The sequence below is a fragment of the Chlorella variabilis genome (assembly GCF_000147415.1).
Source record: "Chlorella variabilis unplaced genomic scaffold CHLNCscaffold_6, whole genome shotgun sequence".
In the NCBI taxonomy this organism is placed as follows: Eukaryota; Viridiplantae; Chlorophyta; class Trebouxiophyceae; order Chlorellales; family Chlorellaceae; genus Chlorella; species Chlorella variabilis.
In genome coordinates this window covers 105,401-124,945 of record NW_005435082.1, presented here as the reverse complement: position 1 = coordinate 124,945, position 19,545 = coordinate 105,401, and the positions used below count along the sequence as shown (strand labels likewise).

The 19,545-nt window shown below is 68.0% G+C and overlaps 6 protein-coding genes across 6 annotated transcripts in view; 4 read left to right on the top strand and 2 right to left on the bottom strand.

Annotated features, from left to right (window-relative positions):
* Positions 1-705: 705 nt before the first annotated feature.
* CHLNCDRAFT_30521 (hypothetical protein) lies at positions 706-5,955 on the top strand (the record flags this gene model as incomplete). The annotated part of the gene is made up of 16 exons (XM_005849175.1): positions 706-995; positions 1,091-1,479; positions 1,710-1,846; positions 2,108-2,145; positions 2,266-2,349; positions 2,562-2,715; positions 2,877-3,004; positions 3,239-3,352; positions 3,542-3,589; positions 3,797-3,893; positions 4,078-4,202; positions 4,411-4,571; positions 4,756-4,861; positions 5,069-5,266; positions 5,441-5,628; positions 5,716-5,955. Coding segments are annotated over exons 1-16 (2,373 nt in total), but the record flags the coding sequence as incomplete, so codon positions are not given.
* A 723-nt stretch (positions 5,956-6,678) lies between these two features.
* Positions 6,679-10,676, top strand: CHLNCDRAFT_21466 (hypothetical protein; the record flags this gene model as incomplete). The annotated part of the gene is made up of 15 exons (XM_005849174.1): positions 6,679-6,833; positions 6,948-7,023; positions 7,193-7,279; positions 7,387-7,464; positions 7,665-7,718; positions 7,944-8,024; positions 8,210-8,272; positions 8,394-8,448; positions 8,602-8,732; positions 8,943-9,022; positions 9,160-9,207; positions 9,685-9,798; positions 10,007-10,061; positions 10,244-10,324; positions 10,527-10,676. 15 exons carry the CDS (start codon positions 6,679-6,681, stop codon positions 10,674-10,676), a joined length of 1,308 nt encoding a protein of 435 aa, XP_005849236.1.
* Positions 10,677-11,588: 912 nt separating this feature from the next.
* Positions 11,589-13,160, bottom strand: CHLNCDRAFT_143460 (hypothetical protein; the record flags this gene model as incomplete). The annotated part of the gene is made up of 5 exons (XM_005848973.1): positions 11,589-11,714; positions 11,878-11,993; positions 12,122-12,240; positions 12,407-12,456; positions 12,585-13,160. 5 exons carry the CDS (start codon positions 13,158-13,160, stop codon positions 11,589-11,591), a joined length of 987 nt encoding a protein of 328 aa, XP_005849035.1.
* Positions 13,161-13,652: 492 nt separating this feature from the next.
* CHLNCDRAFT_48679 (hypothetical protein) lies at positions 13,653-16,653 on the bottom strand (the record flags this gene model as incomplete). The annotated part of the gene is made up of 12 exons (XM_005848972.1): positions 13,653-13,714; positions 13,915-14,023; positions 14,226-14,294; positions 14,477-14,514; positions 14,677-14,745; positions 14,934-14,982; positions 15,159-15,334; positions 15,637-15,742; positions 16,024-16,086; positions 16,248-16,287; positions 16,464-16,510; positions 16,639-16,653. The coding sequence occupies 12 exons, from the start codon at positions 16,651-16,653 to the stop codon at positions 13,653-13,655; spliced, it is 843 nt and encodes a 280-aa protein (XP_005849034.1).
* Positions 16,654-17,442: 789 nt separating this feature from the next.
* CHLNCDRAFT_13727 (hypothetical protein) lies at positions 17,443-17,929 on the top strand (the record flags this gene model as incomplete). Its single annotated transcript, XM_005849173.1, has 2 exons — positions 17,443-17,602; positions 17,781-17,929. Coding segments are annotated over 2 exons (309 nt in total), but the record flags the coding sequence as incomplete, so codon positions are not given.
* A 577-nt stretch (positions 17,930-18,506) lies between these two features.
* CHLNCDRAFT_51199 (hypothetical protein) overlaps positions 18,507-19,545 on the top strand; it is a gene marked incomplete at both ends in the record, with an annotated part of 6,369 nt that continues 5,330 nt past the window's right edge. Inside the window, 4 exons of the mRNA XM_005849172.1 lie at positions 18,507-18,584; positions 18,753-18,963; positions 19,059-19,140; positions 19,324-19,366. Of these exons, the coding sequence (XP_005849234.1) occupies positions 18,507-18,584; positions 18,753-18,963; positions 19,059-19,140; positions 19,324-19,366 (414 nt within the window). The remainder of the gene's footprint in view (positions 18,585-18,752; positions 18,964-19,058; positions 19,141-19,323; positions 19,367-19,545) is intronic.

The following is a 19,545-nucleotide window of genomic DNA, read 5'->3' as shown; positions in this document are numbered from 1 at the left end:
GAGATCGCGGAGCTCAAGGTGCGCCGCCGGTACCGCCGCTGCAGCGGTATCGCTGGTACTGCCGGGGCCCTCGCCGCCGCCGCGGCCTGCCGTGTGCAACTCTCCCTTGCCGCGAGCCGTGCATGGGCAGCAGCTTGCGGGGCGCTGCACCGCCGCAACGCCGCCTGCCGCTCCCCGCCCTGCAGGCGTACGCCGAGGCCACCTACAGCGTGCTGCTGACCATCACCGCGATGACAGCCTGCCCGGCGCCATCCTCCACTGTTTCTGCCACCTCCCTGGACGCGGCAGCCACCCCCGCGCCGGCGCCCGCGCCCGCCCGCCGCCTGCTGCGAGCGTGATGGCACACGCCTGCTGCCCCGCCGGGAGCTGCAACAGGGCTTCCCGCGCACTGCACAGTGTAGGTAGAACTTTTGTATCGCATGCGGCAGCCCGCTGTGGTGGTGCAAAGGATTGTGATGGGAGAGGCTTGGCTGCGACCTGCTTCTTTGTGGGCGAGCTGGTGTGCAGTTGAAATCGTTGAGGAGTGAGCCACGGCAAGGCACTCTAGGTGTTCCAGGTGTCTGCAAACGCCTGGATTTTGCGCAAGATTCCATTGGGGCGCCTTGGCGGGCGGGCGGGGGCGGCCACCTGGGCGGCCACCTGGGCGGGGCGGCCGCCTCTGCCTGGATGGAAGTGTTGCGCGTTTGCATGCGTTTACATTGTGAGAGCACAGTAATAATTGCGTCGTTTCACGGCCACACCCTCGCGGAAGGCCCAACTCCAGCGCCCATTCCACACGGCAGCGCTTGTAGCCGGGCCTATAAAAATCAGCTCGGCTGTGCCTGTAAATGCTGGGCGCCATGAAGGCAGCAGTACCGCTGCTGCCGTCGCAAAGCTCGAGCGCCTTGCGGCCGGCAGCACCCCAGCCGGTCGCGGCTTCTGTGCGGCCCCGCCAGCAGGATCCTACCGCCTTGCAGAAACGCCTCAGGCGCTCCGCAGCTCGCCGAGCTGGAGTGGTGAGGGCGCTGCTGGCGCCGCCGCCGCAGCCCGGCGCCGCCCCCCTCTGCTGCCCTCTGCCACAGTTGTCATGAGCCCTCTTGGCATCCTGCAGGTTGCCTCCGCTGAAGCCAGCAGCCCCAGCAACGGTGCTAGCGGCAGCGGCGACCCGCCTTCTGCCGCCGATGCCACTGCCGCCGCTCCTGCTGGCAGCACTGCCACCCCCCCCACCTCCAGCACTGCCACCACCGCCAGCTCTTCCGACAGCTGGGCCGACCATCACGAGGAGGCGTACGATGTGGTGGTGGTGGGTGGTGGCCACGCCGGCTGCGAGGCCGCGCTGGCGTCTGCCCGCCTGGGCTGCAAGACGCTGCTGCTGACGCTCAACCTGGATCGCATCGCGTGGCAGCCGTGCAACCCGGCGGTGGGAGGGCCCGCCAAGAGCCAGCTGGTGCATGAGGTGGATGCCCTGGGGGGCGAGATTGGAAAGATGGCCGACCGCTGGTGAGCGGCGCGGTGCGCCGCGCGCAGGCGGGTGCTTGTGTGGATGGCCTGCATGTGGGTTCATGTGGCAGCGCCCCCCACATTGCCGCATGGCTGGGGCCGGCTGTCGCTGGCGGCGGCCGGATGGGATGCGGCGTCGGTGCCTCGCCACCTCGCTCTTCCCATGCCGACGCATGCTGCGCATACGCCCACACCACCCACTCCCCACCGCGCCCCCCTCCCTGCCGCAGCTACCTTCAGAAGCGGGTGCTCAACCACTCCAAGGGCCCCGCGGTGTGGGCGCTGCGCGCGCAGACCGACAAGATCGAGTATGCGGCCGGCATGCGGCGCGTGCTGGAGCACTCCCCCAACCTCTTCATCCGCGAAGGTGGGCCGGCCCGCTGCAGCCAGCGCCTCCCTGTGCTGCCGCTGCACTATTCATGCCACATGCTGCTGCCCTGCTTGCTGGTGGCAGCAGTCCCGGTGGCAGCAGTCCCGGTGGCAGGTGTGCGCCTTGGCGGTGTGTGGCGGTGGCTGGGCAAGGCCTGCTGTCGGTTGCCGGCGGGCCTTTGTCAATCGGGGGGCGCAGGAGGGATGGCACGTGCCGCCCACCCCCTGACCTCACCCCCCTGCCGTCCCGCCTCTGCAGGCATGGTGACGGGTGTGGAGGTGGATGGCAACGACCAGGTGTGTGCTGCCACTGGTCCACTGTCCTCCCCGTCGCCTGTTCCGCCCTCCATCACCGCCACAGCCACCCACATACCCACACACCCACTCACCCAACTTTCTTCCTTCCCCACCATCCAGGTGTGCGGTGTGTCCACCTTCTTTGGCATCACCTTCCCCTGCAAGGCCGCCGTGCTCACAACAGGCACCTTCATGAACGGGCAGGTGGGGACGGCATGCCGGGCTGCCGGGCTGGCTGGCTGGCTGGCTGGCTGGGCCGCGGTGGGCTGTGGCGAGCTGGGTGGATGGCCGGTGTGGGGGCTGCCTGGCTTGTGCATGCTGCCGTACCGCTGAGGCAATACAGCACCAGCAGCATGCCCCTGTTCACGCACCTGCTGTCGCTGCTGCCCCAACCGCGCCGCCGCCGCCGCCTGCAGATCTGGGTGGGGCGGCAGTCGATGTCTGCGGGGCGGGCCGGGGAGGCCGCCTCCACAGGCCTCACCGAGCGGCTGATGGAGCTGGGATTTGAGACGGACCGGCTCAAGACCGGGACGCCCGCCCGCGTGGACAAGCGCACTGTCAACTTTGCCGGTGGGTGGGCATGCAGCGTGTGCGTGCCGGGGTGGCAGGCAGGGAGGGAGCTGCAGCGCGGCCGCCTGCCTGCAGTTTGCCAGCGGGGACCCCCGTACCGCCGGCTGAGCTGCATTGCCATCCCAACACGGCACACCACGCACCCCGCCTGCTCTTCACAGGCCTTGAGGAGCAGCCCGGCGATGAGGAGGTGCGGTGGTTCAGTTTTGACCCCGCGGTGCACCGCCCGCGTCCGCAGCTGCCCTGCCACCTCACCCACACCACGGCAGAGACGCACCGCATCCTGCGGGTGAGCGGCGGGGCTCGCTGCATGGCGGCAGCCTGCCAGCTGACAGCGGCAGGCGCGGCGGCGGGGTGCATGCATGCGGCGGCGGCGGTTCGGTGGCGGCTGCACGCCACGCGCCCACCACAGCTGCGCCTTGCCCTGCACGTACGCTCCCGGCCCCGCCCTCTGCTTGCCTCCCTTCTCTCACCCCTGGGCTGCTCGTACCGCCACCCGTACCGCCACTCGTACCGCCCGCAGGACAACCTCCACGAGACGCCCGTGTACGGCGGCTGGTTGGATGCCAAGGGCCCGCGCTACTGCCCCTCAATCGAGGACAAGATTGTGCGATTTGCGGACAAGGAGAGCCACCAGGTGCGGCGCTGCCGGGCAGTGGCAGAGGGGAGCCCGGCTGGTGCCTGCCCAGCGCAGGCCGCGACAGACGTGACACAGACGCTGTCGCCCGTGCGCGGGGGTGCTGCCGCGGGGGTAGGCGGCGTGGCTACTAGGTTGGTGGCAGCCGGTGGCGCACACACGCACCATGCTTGCCTGGGGTGCCTGCAGGTCTTCCTCGAGCCGGAGAGCCGCTCCACGCCCGAGCTGTATGTGCAGGTGTGGGCCCAGCGGCACTGGGCAGTGCAGCGCAGCGCAGCTGCTGCGCAGCCTGCATGTCGTCTTGCCGTCCGGCTTCGATGCCTGACTGCCCTGCCCCGCCCGCTGGCCCCGCTATGTTAACGTTAACCTGCCGCCAACCAGCCACCCACCCTCGCACACCATGTCCGCCTCCACCTCCACCTCCACCTGCTCGCCTCCCCGCAGGGCTTCAGCACCGGCCTGCCGGAGCGGCTCCAGCTGGCGCTGCTGCACTCGCTGCCGGGGCTGGAGCGGTGCAAGATGCTGCGCCCCGCCTACGCGGGTGAGCGCCTGCGCCCAGACCTGTGGGCCTGGCCAGGCTCGGCGCGGGCGCGGGCCCTGCGCTTCCTGCTCCCTCCACTGCCACCCCGCCTCCGTCCCATAGCACCGCCAGCAACGCCACCACATTCACACACATTGCTTACATCCCCACCTCCTCCCCTCCCTCTTTTCTTCATTCCCTGCAGTGGAATATGATTACCTGCCTGCCCACCAGTGCCACGCCAGCCTGGAGACCAAGCGCGTGGGAGGCCTCTTCTTCTCGGGCCAGCTCAACGGCACCACAGGCAAGCATGCCTTCCGGTCGGGAGCTGTCCAGCATGTGCAAGTGGGCGTGCTTGTGGTGGAGGCCATGTGTGTGGGGAACGGCGGGCGGGCGGCATGAGGCCTTCTGCTCGGGCATGGCACCCCAGAATGCTTCCTCTTCGTCTGGAAGACGCTGGTGCACGCTTCCGGCAACCCCTGCACCTCCACCCGCCTCCGCATGCTCCCCTCCCCGCTCCCCACGCGCAGGGTATGAGGAGGCGGCGGCGCAGGGGCTGGTGGCGGGGCTCAACGCGGCGCGCAGGGCGCAGGAGCTGCCGCCGGTGGTACTGCCGCGGGAGTCTAGCTACATTGGTACCCTGCTGGACGACCTGGTGACCAAGGACCTGCGGGAGCCGTACCGCATGCTGACCAGCAGGTACTTGTACTGCCGCAGTACTGCCGGGGTACTGCTGTGTTGCCACCGGTGCAGGCATCCATTTCGGAAGTTGAGACGTGCCTGCCGGGAGCTGGGCTGTGTTGTGGGTAGCTGGCTGGGGTCAGGACAAGGTGCAGTGGCTGGAGTTGAAATGTACTGCCAAATTGTACTACATGTACCGCAGGAGCGAGTACCGCCTGGTCCTGCGCTCCGACAACGCCGACCGCCGCCTGACGCCGCTGGGGCGCCAGCTGGGACTGGTGGACGACCGGCGCTGGGGCCTGTTCCAGGTATGAGCCTCGGCACGGGTCAACCCCAGCCCACAGTCGCCACAGCCGCTGCTGCCACCGGGTTCTCATTTGCTGCCGGCCAGTTGAGGCCCCCGCCCCTGTGCGCCTGGGATGCTCGTACGTCGCACGCGCCTGATTGCCTGCCTTGTATCCACCCTTCCCTCCCTCTGGCCCTTGTGGCCCCCTACCCTGCCGTCGCTCGCGCAGGCCAAGCAGGCACGCATCGACGGCGAGCGGCGGCGGCTGGAGGCGGCGCGCGTGCCGGCCGGCCACCCGCTGACGGCGGCGGCCGAGGCAGCCAGTAGCCAGACGGTGCCGCCGCTGGTGACGCTGGCAGACCTGCTGCGCCGCCCGCACGTGCACTACCCGCTACTGGAGGCGCATGGGATGGGCGCGCCCCCGCTAGTGGCGGCCAGCGAGGCGAGCGACGCGCCTGCAGCAGCAGAGGAGTCGACGACAGCAGCGCCGGCGCCCGGCAGCAGCGAGGCGGGCTTCGCAGCAGCGGCAGCAGGGGCATCAGCAGTTGAAGCAGAAGCAGCAGCGTTGGCGGAGCCAGGAGCGGCCGGCGGCCTGCAGCAGGCACCCGCGGCGCTGACGGCGGCTGAGAAGGAGTCGGTGGAGGTGGACATCAAGTACGAGGGCTTCATCAGGCGCCAGGCCAAGCAGCTGGCTAGCGTGGCGGCAAAGCATGCAAAGCGCATCCCAGACACCCTGGACTACCACGCCATACACACGCTCAGCATGGAGGCGCGGGAGAAGCTGAGCAAGTGAGCGGGCCGGCGCCTGTGCGGCGTGCCCCGGCTGGGCTGCCCTGCTCCTTCCGCCGCTCAACCTGCCCTATTGCCGTGCCGCAGGATCCGGCCGCGCGACATCGGCCAGGCCAGCCGCATCGGGGGGGTGAACCCCTCAGACATCTCAAACCTCTTGGTGCACCTGGAGGCGCGGCGGCGTGGAGCGGCAGCAGAGGCGGCCCGCGAGCCGGCAAGCAGCGGCAGCGGCGGCGAGGACGGCGCCCAGCAGCAGCAGCAGCAGGAGGAGCAGCAGCAGGAGCCGCGGCAGCCCAGCAAGAAGCAGCAGCGCAAGGCGCTGGTGGCGGCGGCCGCCGCGGCGGCGGCGGCAACTGGCAGCGACAGCGACGCGGCAAGCAAGGAAGAGCAGGAGGCCCCTCTGGCTGCCGTGTGATCACTGTTCATTCATTTCCCAGTGATGTTACCCCATCCTCCCTTCTCCTCAGTTACCATCTCGTACTCCTTTCTCTCAGCGACTTCTGACTACTCCCCTCATCTTCTGTAAGGAAACAGCAGACGGTGGTGGCGGCAAGACAACAGCAGTTCTGTCTTCTGTTCCTTGTCCATCTGCCAAGGCGGTGTAGGAGCTGTGTAGAGGCTGAAGTGGGCAGCTCAGCAATGTGGAGCGTGAGCGGTGCAAAGGGCGGCGCCCAGCCCGCGCCGGGGACGGGGCGTCGGCGGTGGAGGCACCCCTGGAGCCCTCTCAAGAAGCGCTGAAGAGCGCAACGGTCGTTTTTATTGGCGTAAGCGCGCGCCTGACTTCTGAAAGCAGCTTTCCTGGCTCTCCTGTTCTCTGTCCCCGGCACCACCCTGGGGACAGCAAACTGGGGATAGTACAGTGCGGGAAAGAGAAACAGGAGGAGAAGTGTCTTCCGGCGCCTGGCGTGCGAATCTTTCGTCAACGATCACCCACCGAAGGACGCGGTGAGCGTCTGTTGGGGGAGCCATGCATGCCCAACAATGTCTTCCTCTCCGAAGTTGGCCGCTTGAAGCCCCCAACCGCGCTGATCCATTCATTGCAGGACTGCAATGGTTGAGACGCGCGCCGCCCGCACCTCGAGGGAGGAGGACCCGAAGGCGGGCCACCCAGGCGTGCCGCTGCCGGTCACCCTGCTCTCCGGCTTTTTGGGCGCCGGCAAGACAACCCTGCTGCAGCACATCCTCAAGAACAAGGAAGGCCTGAGGTATGCTGTGGATGGCATGTTCAGGAGGGATGGACACAGATGATGGACAGGAGTTCCGTCGCTGCCGCCGCCATCATGGTGATGGCACGGGCTGCCGCCCCACATCCCCTGCAGGTGCGCCGTGATCGTCAACGACATGGCGGAGCTCAACATCGACGCCTCCCTGGTCAAGCAGGGCGGTCTCATCCAGGTGCTCGGGAAGGCTGCCTAGTTGGCGCTTTACTCTTTACTCACTGGGCACATGCCCAGCAGCCAGCAGCCATCCGTACCAGCGGGCGACAGGGGGCGTCGCCGCCTGGGTGCCTTCTTGCCTTTGCCACGTGCCTGCCCCAACCACCCTGCCCTGCCCTGCCCTGCAGACCCAGGAGCGGCTGGTGGAGATGCAGAACGGCTGCATCTGCTGCACGCTGCGGGACGACCTGCTGCAGGCACGCTGGGGGCAGGCGGTGGAAGCAGCAATGGCAGTCCAGCTGTGCACCCTGCATACAGACGCGCCGCCATGCAAGCAGCCACTCTTGCCTGCCGACAGAATGGTGTTGCGCCGTATAAGCAGGAGGTATCCCAGCTGGCGAGGGAGGGGCGCTTTGACTACCTGGTCATCGAGTCGACAGGCATCAGCGAGCCGCAGCAGGTGCGCCGGTGGCAGCGTAGGCACAGCGGCAGCGGCTGCGGCAGCGGCCGAGGGGCTGCCACCGCCGCGCAGCGCTGGGCAGCCATGCATTGCTGGGGCGGCTGGCACCTCACCACCACCTCTGCCGCCGCAACCGACCCGACCCGACTTGCTAGTACCTACCCAGGCGGCACTCTGGCCGGGGCGCGTGCTGTGTGCAGGTGGCGGAGACCTTCGAGCTGCCGCCATCAGAGGGCGCCTCGCCGCTCAAAGAGGTGGGACTCTTCGCATGCACGGCGGCCTTTGTCAGTTTTGCACCGGAGGGATCCCTGTGTCAGCCATCGGGTATGCCACACAGTGGGCAGCAGAGCCAGCTGGGCTGCAGGGCGCGCCTCATGCCAATCCAATTCTTGCAATTGCCGCACTGAGGGTGCCACCGCCCAGACGTTACCCTTGGCTGCCCCCTCACGAGGCCCTGGCCCACACATCCCGCCCTCCAGCTGGCCCGCCTGGACACGTGTGTTACTGTGGTGGATGCCACCAACCTGCTTCTCAACATGGCCAGCATCGAGACGGTGGCGGTGGGGCAGCTGCCACCGCTGCCGCCTGTACCCGCGAATCGCATGCTGTGTTGTCCTGTGCTGTGGTGTGCTGTGCTGTGCTGTGCTGTGCTGTGCTGTGCTTGCTCTCTGCCCGCGCTGGCACCCCGGCTGCCGCCGATCAGTCATGACCTGCCCGCACTTGTGCCCGGGGTCGGTACCGGCAGGACCGTGAGGGGCCCGAGGCGGCGGGCGGCGAGCGCAACGTGGCGGACCTGCTGCTGGACCAGGTGCCGCGCAGCTTCCAGCATGGTCCCGCCACCTGCTGGTGCTCTTTCCCGCAGCCGCTCGCCCAGCACGCCCTTGACAGCGTCCCCTTGGACGGCCCCCTGGTGCGCATGCCGCCTGCAGATCGAGTTTGCCGACGTGATCCTGCTGAACAAGACAGACCTGGTAGAGGAGGCAGGTGGGTGGGGAGGCGCCGCGGTACGGCGCTGACGTGGTGCTGAGTCAGCGTGCGCTGTCCTCCACTGCACACGAGCCCCAACTGCCCCCTCAACTGACTGCTGCCGGAACCTTGTCGACCCTGCCTCCCCTTCCCCCGCCACCTGCCCTGCAGAGCGCCTGACGCTGGCTGCCTTCCTGCGCCGCCTCAACCCCGGCGCGCGCATCCTGCCCACCACCCAGGCCCGGGTGGACCTATCAGAGGTGGTGGGCACTGGGCGCTTCGACATCGACAAGGCAGCAGAGGTTGGTTGGCGGCGGGAGCCAGCCGCACCCTGGAGCAGCTGCCCACGTTGCAGCAGCAATTGCAAGCACCCCCCGCGTAGGGCGCATGCTCGGTGCCTGGTGCTCGCCGTGCCCGAGGCCGGCTGCCTGGGTGCCCCCCTCGGTGCCCTCTCGAGCCCTCAAACCCGGATGGCGCCTCTGCCCGGCACCGCTCCCGTCTCCCGCCTGCAGGCCGCCGGTTGGCTGCAGTCGCTCAAGGAGGCGCACACCCCGGAGACAGAGGAGTATGGGATCGCCAGCTTCGTGTACAGGTGGCGCTGCCCAGCCTGCTGCTCCTTGCATTCCGTGTCGTAGCTGCCTGCCTGCCTGCCTGCCTGCCTTGTTTGCCTGCCTGATCCTCTGCCTGCCTCACCGGACCTGCCGTGCTTGCCGGGTGGGTGGAGCGCAGGGCTCGGCGGCCCTTCCATCCTGACCGCCTGTGGCAGATGCTGCGGCGGTACTGGGCGGTGCAGCAGGTGGAAAGCCTTGAGGAGGAGGAGGAGGAAGACGGGGAGGAGGGGCAGGAGACCGGGGAGGGGGGCAAGGGACAGCAGAAGGAGGGCGAGGCTTCCGAGGGCGAGGCTGGGCCAGGTGCGTCCGAATGTGTCCACTGTGCGACGCCATGCTGCACGTGCCGTGCACGCTGCTGCCAGCCGTGCATGGTACCGCATTCCGGTGTTCCCGCCGCAAGCATCGCCCACTCGACCCCCCGCTTGGTGCGCTGCAGTGGCGGCCATTGTGTCGGAGCCAGTGAGCGCCGAGGAGGCCCAGGCGCGGCAGGCCCAGCTGCACCGCAAGTTTGGCCAGGTGACGCGGGAGGAGTTCAGCGGGCAGGGGATGGCGGCAGGCGGCAGCTGCTTGTCAGCGAGCCGCACCTACCTTTGGCTGCATGCTGCTTCTTTCTCAGCCACAACGAGTGCTCTATGGCCTTGAGCTCGATCTTGGCCCCTTCCCCGCAGGTGCTGCGCAGCAAGGGCTTCCTGTGGCTGGCTGGGCGCGACGAGATGAGCGGGGAGTGGAGCCAGGCGGGCGCGGTGATCCGCATCAGGTGCACTGCCTGCTCCCAGCTACCCACAGCGCTGGAAATTGCCTTGCAAGCAGGCGACCACCGGGACCTCCTCGGAGGGATGCTGCTTTATTGTTTCTGTTGACCAGCAACCCCTGTTCACCAAGCAAGTTGCCATCCCTGTTGGGCGGGGCTAGCCGCATGCTCAGCACCTCTCAAGCAGCTACGTGCCCCCTCCCGTCCCGTGCAGCCCCAGCAGCCCCTGGTTTGCCGCCATCCCTGAGGAGCTGTGGCCGGATGTGGATGTGAGGCTGGGCTGCAGCAGGGTTGTGCCGTGCTGTGCCGTGGCTTGCTGCGGCATGCCTCACTGTGCTGAGCTGTGCTGTGCTGTGCTGTGCTGTGCTCGCGATGCCAGCGCTCCCCTGCCGGCCGGCACGCCAGATCAAGCTGCCCTGGCGCCTGCCCTGCCCCCTAATCCTGTGCACAGCCGGCCAAGGTGCGGGCTGACTTTGCCCCAGAGGTGGGAGACCGCCGCCAGGAGCTGGTGTTCATCGGCATTGGCCTCAAGGTGGGCGGCGGCGTGTGCGCTGGGCGCTGTGGTGGGGCAAAGGGCGTGGCGCTGAGCAGCGGCGGCTTGGCTGCCAGGCCCAGACGCGTCCACCTGGCTTGTGGCTGCGGGTCGGCGGGCAGCGAGTGCCTTCCTACTCATGTGCATGCAACGGGACACCCTCACCTCGCCTCGTGTGAGCCTCCCTCGCCCGATTCTGCAGAAGGAGGCGCTGAGCGCTGCGCTGGATGCGTGCCTGGTCACCGAGGAGGAGGTGGGCCTGCTGCAGGGGGGCAAGTCCATGCACATGCGCTGCCATTGCTGCAGCCACCAGCTCCTCAGCCTGGGCGCGCATGTGCGCCCGGTGGCATGATGCCCGGCACGCCTGCATGCTGCGCCAGCTTGACAGCAACCACATCAACCGCAGCACAGGCGAGCTGCCATCAGCAGGTGGCAGCAGCCTGACGCGGTGCCGCGCCGCGTCGTGCGCCGTGACTGCAGCCTGTTGATCAGCAGCTCCTGAGCCCCCCCGCGCTGCTGCTCATGCCTGTGCTGTGCAGGCGGAGCAGGAGCTGGCCTGCACCGGCTTTGTGCAGTGGCCGGGGGTGGAGATTGAGGAGGTGACCGACTCTGACTCCGACTCTGAGGGCGGGCCGGAGGAGTCTGAAGACAGCAGCAGTGGTGCCGAGGAAGACGAGAATTTGAAGGCGGCAGAGGGGCAGGAGGCAGAGAGGGGAGAGGAGGCACCGGGTGCGCCGCGTCGCGCGCTGCCATAGCCGGTAGGCCCGCACCTTGCGTGTGTGTCTGGGCCGCAGCTCGGGTTCGGCTGCATCTGGCGGTTCTCTGTTGCCCGTTTATAAGATGCCTGCCATCACCTGCCTGCCTGCCATCACCGCACGCGGCTGCAGTTCTGGGCAAGCGGCGGCGGGACCAACGGCGCCAGCTAGGACGGCAGGGCCGGCAGGCCGCGAAGAGACGCTCCGGACCTGCCCCTGGCCCGCCGCGGCGCTCTGGGAGGCTGACGCCGAGCCGGGCCGCGTGAGCTCCAGGCCACTGCCATCCTGAGGCATTGACGGACGACCCTGTTGTCAGCACAGACTGGTGGCAACCAAGTTACACATTCGCAGAGCAGAACCAAAGCGCACCGGCGATGAGCTCATTCCCAACTTAGTAACAGATACTGTAACGCCAATGCTGGCTAACTAACGGATCCTCAGTGCGGCCATCCCGGAAGGCTTGGCAAGTTGTTTGCAACTGCATTGAACTGAGATGGACCCCTGGAATGTCAGCTGTTGGCGTCGGCGGCGGCGGCCAGTGCTTCGTAGATGTGGAAGGTGAACAGGGCGTCCAGGGCGGCGTAGCGGACCTGGCTGCCGCTCAGGCTGGCCGCCGCCCAGTTGGACAGCGTGACCTGGTCAGGCGGGCAGACTGGCAGGCAGGTAAGGCCCGGCAGGGTGTGGAGAATGGCTGCATCAGTTTGGGGCCCCTCCTGCGGAGCGCTGCCTCCTGCTCAGAGAAGCTCAGTCCCTCTTCAGTGGCCCTGTCAGCCCGAGGCCCCTGGCGCATGCGGGCACCCTCTTCCAAAAATAAGTTCTCGCCTTCTTGCTCTTGGGCAGGTCGATGGCAAACAGGCTCTCAGCCATGCCTTTGAGCCCCGGTCTGGGGTAGCCCGCCTGCCTGGCCATGCTGCCTGCAGGCGGGGCGGGCAGCAGGAGCAGAGCAGGCCATCAGGCAGCCGATTGGGGGGAGGCATGTGGGGTCCATGGCGGCAGAGCCCTGGCGCCCGACGCTGGGGCAACATTCAGGCAGCAGCTGCACGCGTGCCTGCATCCACAAAGCCGCCGTGGAAGTCGCAGTGGTGCCAGCCAAAGCTGTCATGCATCTTGTCCGCATCCTGGGTGCCCCAGTGCATGCCGATGAAGCAGATGCTGGGGTCCCTGCAGCCAGAGGGTGGGAGATTGAGGGGAGCAGTGGCAGGCGCTGCTGCGTGGGACGGCCGGCAGGTACAGGTGCGGAGGCAAGAGCATCCGGCGGTGGCAGTGAGGCGAGCTTGCAGGGAGGCGGGGAGGCACCCCATGCATGCAGCGGCTGCTCGAGGCGCACCGCAGAAAGTTGGACAGCTCTCGCGGGAAGCCCAGTAGGCACGTGCGCACCTGCAGGCATAGCAGTGCGACCTCTGCAGCACGCATCCCTGCCGAGTGGCTGCCCGACAGCACGGCAGGCCTGCCCAGGCAGCACAGCGCAGGCAGCTGGCTCCTGGGAGGGTGCGGCGGGGGCGCACCAGTACACATGTGTCTGCGCTGGCCAGCTGCACCAGGGCCACCCCCTGGAAGGAGTGGGAGTATGCTGGCACATCCGTGGAGGGCCATTCAAGGTCGATAGCGATGTATGGGGTGGGCATGGAATCCCTGAGCAGCATGAGAGCTGGCGCCAGGTGCTCCTGCCGGCTGACAACGGCCACAGTCACGCCGCCCGGCAGCGTGTACAGCGGGCAGCCCGCGCAGGGGGCGGGGCGCAGCTCGGCGTCGTGCGCGGCGGCTGCGGCGAGGCCGGGCGGCGTCGGCGGCTGCGGCACGGCTGGCTCGGGCTCGGGCTCCTCCAGCGACACCACCCGCCGCGCCTTCTTGCGGCGGCGCGGCTGGCGGGGAGCGGCGGCAGCCTGCAGCGGCACCGCTGGCTCCGGCTCCGGCTCGGCATCAACCTCGACCTCCCACTCTGCTCGGCGCTTGCAATTGCGTCCGCTGCTGCGGCGGGGGGTCGGCGGCTGGGGCTCCGCGGTGGCGACTGTCAGTGCCGCAGCCACCGCCTGGTGAGTGGGAGGCTGCGGCTGCCAGGCTATCCTCTTGCCGCCCCTCATGGTCACCACGACGAGGCAGTCTGGTGCGGCTGCCGTGAGGCAGCAGAGCACAGCCCTGGTCTGGCTCTGGCTTTGTACTCAATTGGCTGTGTGCCTGCTGCTCTTGCCTCAGGCAGGTAGCCAGAGGCTGTGCCATGCCTCAGCTGACTCGGCTAAAATGGTAAAGAAAGTCCGCAAGAAACGGCTTGTCCCAAATCTTGCTGCCATTGATCGTCAAGAGCGGGCGCACGTCTCACGTGTGATGTGTGTGTCCTCAGGGCTTCCACGGCGGCGGCGGTGACGCCCGGCGGGCAGCGGCCACGGCGGCCACCGCGTCGGCCCTCCGCACGACCTGACGGTGTTCAGCTCTCAATGCAGTCACTGTTACAACCAGCTGCCAGCAGGGGAGCAAGCAGATAAGACGCTGTCCATGCCACGGTCTAGCTGACGATCGGAACTTTATATGCGTAAACGCTCTTCGCTCCCGCTCGAACCCATTCACGCTGCCCTCTCTCACTTCTGCTCCAGCTCTTTAAGGAAGTCCTCGTTGTCCACAAGCACGATCTTGTAGCCGTCTGCACTCCATGCAGTTGAGACGCAGGGAGTCGGGGAGGCTCGGGGGGCCAGGACGTGGCAGGGTGATGGGTGCCTCCCGGCAGGCGGCATGGGGAGATGAGTAGGCACCGGCTAGCCTGCGGCTGTGGCCGCGCGCCGCCCTCTCCCCATGTTGCACACTGCACACCCCTCGCTCCCACGCCCATCCTTGCAAACCCACCTGGGTCGGTGCAGGCCAGGATCTTGGTGCCGATGCCCGGAACGGGCCCCGGCTCCCGCGTCACGGTTCCACCCGCCGCCTTGATCTGGTCCCCGGTCTTGTACACATCCTGTGGGCGGGTGGGCAGGAGAGATAGCGGCAGGAGATGGGGCGTGTGTGTGCATGCGTGCGTGTGTCGGCAGACAAGTTGGAGAGGCGAGCCTGGCTTTGGGGGCGCAGGAGGGTCCCTGCGCCGCGCGGCAGCGCGCTGGGAAGCGCACGACAGGCTGCACGGCCTTGCACTCGCGCCTTGCGCCAGCGCCTGCGCCCACCTGCGTGCTGATCGCCACCTGGGCGTACGCGTTGCCCTTGGTGTAGCTGTCCTTGCCATAGTTGTAGGTCTGTTGGTGGGGGGGCGAGGCGGGGCAGCAGCTGAGCCATCCAGAGGGGCTGGTGGGCAGCAGGGCAGCTCACATGGTGTAGGGCAGTGTGTAAGCGAGTTTAAGGCGGCGGGAGAGGCGGCGGTTGGGGAGGGCGATGCAGCGTCAGAGCTTCGCCGCCCACCACCCGCCCCGCCACTCACCAGCTCAAACACCGTGCTGCTCTCCTCCGGCCCATACCCTGCGACATGCAGCCGGCCGCGGCAGCAAGACCAAGAGTGGCAGAGGTTGGCCGGCAGCCGAGGCAGAAGGGCGACCGAGCAGCTCCAGCGCTGCTGTGTAGACACCACCCTTAGGGTTCAGGCAGTGTAAGGCATTACATAGTGGTACTGTACCGCCTCACCCAGGAACGCCAGCGTGTACTTGTACTCCGGGTTGTCCCGCGTGCGCAGCAGCCGCATGCCCAGCACCTCTGCAAGCAGCACGTGCAGGCGCAGGAGGCAGAGCGAGCAGGCAGGGTGGAGCACGAACGGGGAGGCGAAGCACCACAGGGGACGGGCTCGGTGTGTGCAGGTAGCGCCACCCTTTCTGGCAACGCACAGCACCAGCGCCGGGAAGCAAGCCCGCGGCGCCTCCAGGCAGCCCCACGACCCCACCCACCCGTATAGTACTTGATGCTGCGGTCCAGGTCACCCACCCGCAGCATCACCTGCACCAGCCGAGCCAGCAATGCTAGGCATGAGAAGCGACGCAGGCACGCTGCCGCGCACCGAGCAGCCCGCAGCGCAGCATCCGGCGTCCCCACGTAGCAGCGGCAGCAGCAGCCCGCGTGCGAGCAAGCCAGCCAGCCGGCCAGCCAGCCCAGAACATCCCAGCCCAGCACACAAAGGCGCAGCCACAAGCGCCGGCGCCCCGGCCCTGGCGACCCGCCTGCGCCAGCGGCTCCGGTATCTCTGTCTGCCGCTGGATCAGCTCGAACTTGTAGCCAGTAGGGTCCTCAACAAAGGCAATCACCGTCTTGCCGCCCTTGGTCGGCCCCGGCTCACGAGTCACGCGGCCGCCTGCGCGCGCAGTGTTTGGGGGCGGGTGGTGGGCAGGCAGGCAGGTGGGTTGGTGTGCTGGAGTGGTTTGTGGATGGTGGTTGGTTGGGAGGACAAGCGCTTGATGGAGTGCTGAGGGTCAGGAGCCCTACGCCTCATTGCACAGATGCCAGCCCTGCCGACCTCCCGACCCAACACCACAATACACCACACCACCCCACACCCCGCCATACCACGCCACGCCACGCCACGACACATCACACCGAAACCCACCACGCCACGCCACGCCACGCCACAGCCACAGCCACAGCCGCACGCCTCACCCTTGGCCTTCACCGCCTCCACCATCTTGTAGGCGTCGGGCGTGGCGATGCCAAAGTGGCCAAAGCCCTCCCCCAGGTCATAGCTGTCCACGCCATAGTTGTAGGTCTGCAGGGGCGGTGGAGAGGGGAGGGACGGCGGTAGATGCGGCGAGGCAGGAGGGAGGACAGGGGGAAGGGAAGGAGGTAGATGTGGTAAACGGGACAGTAGGTGGGACCGTGCGGGTGGGGCAAAGAAGGGAGGAGGGCAAGGAGGGGCGGCAGTGTGGCGGCAGTGGGCCGTGGGTGGAGGCGCAGGGAAGCAGGGAAGAGGCTCGTTGCGGAAGGCGTGGAGGCAGCGGGGCGGGGGCACCCGGCAGGAGAGGCGTGCCAGCCGGCACAGCTGCTCACCAGCTCCATGGCAAAGTGCGTCTCCTCGGGGCCGTACCCCAGGAAGGCGTTGCTGTACTTCTCCTGCAGCAGTACAGGCGGTACACATGATCACACAGATGCGCAGTGGCTCTCAGCCTGCTCAGGCATGGCAGCGCCGGAGTTGCTGCCATCACGGCGAATGAATGCGGCGCCCCAGGAATGCGGCGCCCCAGGGAAGCAGGGAAGCAGGAGGTGCAGCCCACCTCCTTGATGTCCCGGAAGCGCAGCAGCTTCATGCCAAAGCTGCAGGCAGGAGGAGGGAGTTGGAGGAAGTCGCGGCGGCGGCGCGAGTCTGCTGCCAGGCGCGCCAGCAGCATGGCTCAGCCAGTGCCTTGGCCCCAGCCACCACGCGTGCTGCTACCGACGGTCGCTAGCGGCCCATGGCCAAGAAACGGGCAGCGCATCATCTCCCCACTGACCAGTCCTGGTAATACTTGATCGTCGCATCCATGTCGCCCACACGGTACTGCAAGGCAGGGAACACATGATGCTTGACCAAGGTGCAGCGGGCATAGCTCCCCCGCAGCAATGCTCGCCGGCAGGTGGGATTCCGTGCAACTTAGGATGGTCCATGGCCGCATGCCCAGTCCTTACCACGGCGTGCAGCATGCGCCGCTCGTCCTGCTTGGCCCATTCAGCAGCGCTGGCGGCGACTGGAGCTGCCGCCATCCTGCGGGGAGCACGGGTCCCAAGCTGGCGGCGGGTGGGCGCAGCGGGCGGGCGGGAGGCGCCCGCTTGCAGGCACGGCCCGCCGCCCCGCCACCACACAGCCACAATGCCGCACCTGCGGGTTGCTCTGGGCGATCGGGAGACTGTAAGCACGGGCCTGGCGCCGGTCCAAGAGGAGAGTTTGGCACTAGACGCGATCGCGCTCGCCGGCATTCTACGTGTGGGCGGCCTGCCCTTCGTGGATCGCGCACTGATCGGCCACACACACGCGATGCCGCGCAATCCAACGGTTTTGTGCACCGTGGGAGCTGGAATTGGTGGAAAGGGGCGGCCATGCTGGCTTCGCCCTTGGCGCTTCGCCAGGCCCTGTAACCATTACCCTCCAACCACATTGGCTTTCCTGGACACCTACACCACCGGACCACAGGCCCTGGCCTCCTCTCCGCAAGCCGCTACCACCCCACCATGACACACCTGCTCGCTTCGCCCGCCCTGGGCCCCCTGTCGACACCCACATCATGCCGCAGTCAATGCCGGCTACCAACGCCGCGCCGGCTGGTGCGGGCGGCGGCCCAGCAGCAGCCCGGGCAGCAGCGGCGGCACACGGCGCCGGCGGTCGCAGCAGCCTCCGTGGCCGCGCTCGCCGCGGCCGTGAGCAGCCCCGGCGCGGCGCTGGCGGCAGCCGCGGCCGACCCGCAGGCCGCAGCAGCGGCGCAGGCGATCTACGAGCTTGCGGGGCTGGACAGCCAGTCTGCGGGGGCGCTGTCGGGTGTGCTCAAGCCGGTGCTCACGCTTTCCTCCATGCTCATGATTGTGCGCATCGTCATGAGCTGGTACCCCGAGATCGACGGCAAGGCGCTGCCCTGGTCCATCGCCTACACACCCACCGGTGAGCTGAGCTGCGCCACCCGCCAGGTTCGGGATGGAGGCGTGCACGGACGTGCGGCGCTCGCGGCACACACATGCGGCACGCGGCTGCGCCCGCCCCTGAAAACCCACCCTTGGCATCCCTGCAGACAGCCCTCACCTCTGCGCCCCTCCCCTGCCCTGGGCCCTCCCTCTCGCAGAGCCGCTGCTGGCGCAGACGCGCAAGCTGGTGCCGCCCTTCAACGGCCTGGACGTGTCGCCCATCGTGTGGGTGGCCCTGCTCAGCTTCCTGGCCGAGATCCTGACGGGGCCTCAGGGCATCCTGTCCCTGATCGCCCGCAAGGGCATCTAAAGGCGACAGCTGCTGCTGGTCTTGGTCGTGAAGCGAGGGTGCAGGCGGCGGCGGCAGGCATCCGCGGCCGTTGCCAGTGAGGGGGAGGCCGGCCCGTCCCTAAGCTAACATTCTTTTTAACGGCACCAATTTTGAGAACAGTTTTGAGAATGTGCAATGGGGATGTTTGACAGGGTTCCATGCTGCTAGCTGCAGTGTTGGTTCTGCAAACAGCCACGCCTGTGGCCGCGTCGTATGGGAGGCAATGCAAGGCAGCATCCCACCTGGACACGGCGGCAGCCAGCAGCGGACAGCGAGCGGATGCGCCCTGCGGCCCTTTGGTGGCGCTCAGGGAGCTCAGATGGGGGGCTGCCTTGTGAGCTGTTGCATGAGCCGCGTGCGTCCCAGGTCCTGGGCAGGAATGGTGGGTGCAGCTGCAGAGGCGTGGCGGCGGCGGCGCTGCCGTGCATGCTGGGGGCAATAGACACATCGGTCGGTCACTTTACCAGCGATGGCCGTGCTTTGCAGTGCGTGGATGTGCGGCTGACGAGTGTTGGGGTCTCCGGGCTCTGCACTTGGCGGTTCTGAGCAGAGGATGCCGCGGGCCGCGGCCTGCCTGTGGTTCGCGGTGCTGCTTGCATGGCTGACAGAGGGCTACGCTGCAGGGCAGCAGGTAAGGCTTCAGCCGTCGCGCCACCGGCGCGACTGCTGCAGCCGCCGCCGCTCGCCGCCGCCTGCCACCCCATCACCACCACACCGGGCTGTCCCCCAGCTTAGCGGCCCCAGCCGTCGTGTGCATGCATGATACAATTACCACTGTGTGGTCCGTGCCACGGTGCAGGAAGCCACGACAGCAGCAGCAGCAGCAGCAGCCGGGCGGCGGCGCCACCCGCGGCGCCTGATCGTGCGGCTGCGGGACGGCAGCGTGGCTGTTTCGGCGTCGGGCACCACCAACCTGCGCCAGGTCGTGCCCGCCAGCAACATCTGGACTGTAGAGGTGGAGGAGGAGGCTCAGCTGGATGCAACAGCAGCGGCGCTGCGGCAGCAAAGCGGTACGTCCAGCCCGTGATTTTGCCCGCCGCTGGCTGCCCCTTCCTGCCCGTGCCTGTATGTATTGCCCAAGCCTGCCCGCCCATGGAAAATGCAGGCGTGGAGTATGTTGAATATGACGGGCTGATGTGGGCGGCAGACAGGAACCACAACCCACTGCTGAAGCCGCCACCCTCGCGGTCGGCTCCTCCCTCCCCGCGCCCGCCACGGCCGCGGCCGCCCTCCCCACGCCCGCCCCGGCCGCCTCGGCCACGGCCGCCCTCCCCGCGCCCGCCGCGCCCGCGCCCGCCCTCGCCGCGCCCGCCCCGGCCACGGCCGCTTTCGCCACGGCCGCCGCGGCCGCCGCCGCCTGAGCCCTACAGGCCCAACGATCCTTTCTACACGAATGGAAAGCAGTGGGGCCTGGTGAGCGCGGCGCGGCAGCCGGGGGCAGCGCAGCGGGGCGGCGGCGGCAGCGTGCCGGGACCTGGGACGCGGGCAGGCACCTTGCCTGCTGCCAGCAGGAGTGCCCTGCTGCCAGTTCTGGGCCGGCTGCCTGGGCCGGCTGCGAGCACAGCACACCGCTTGCCGCCAGCCACGGCCCA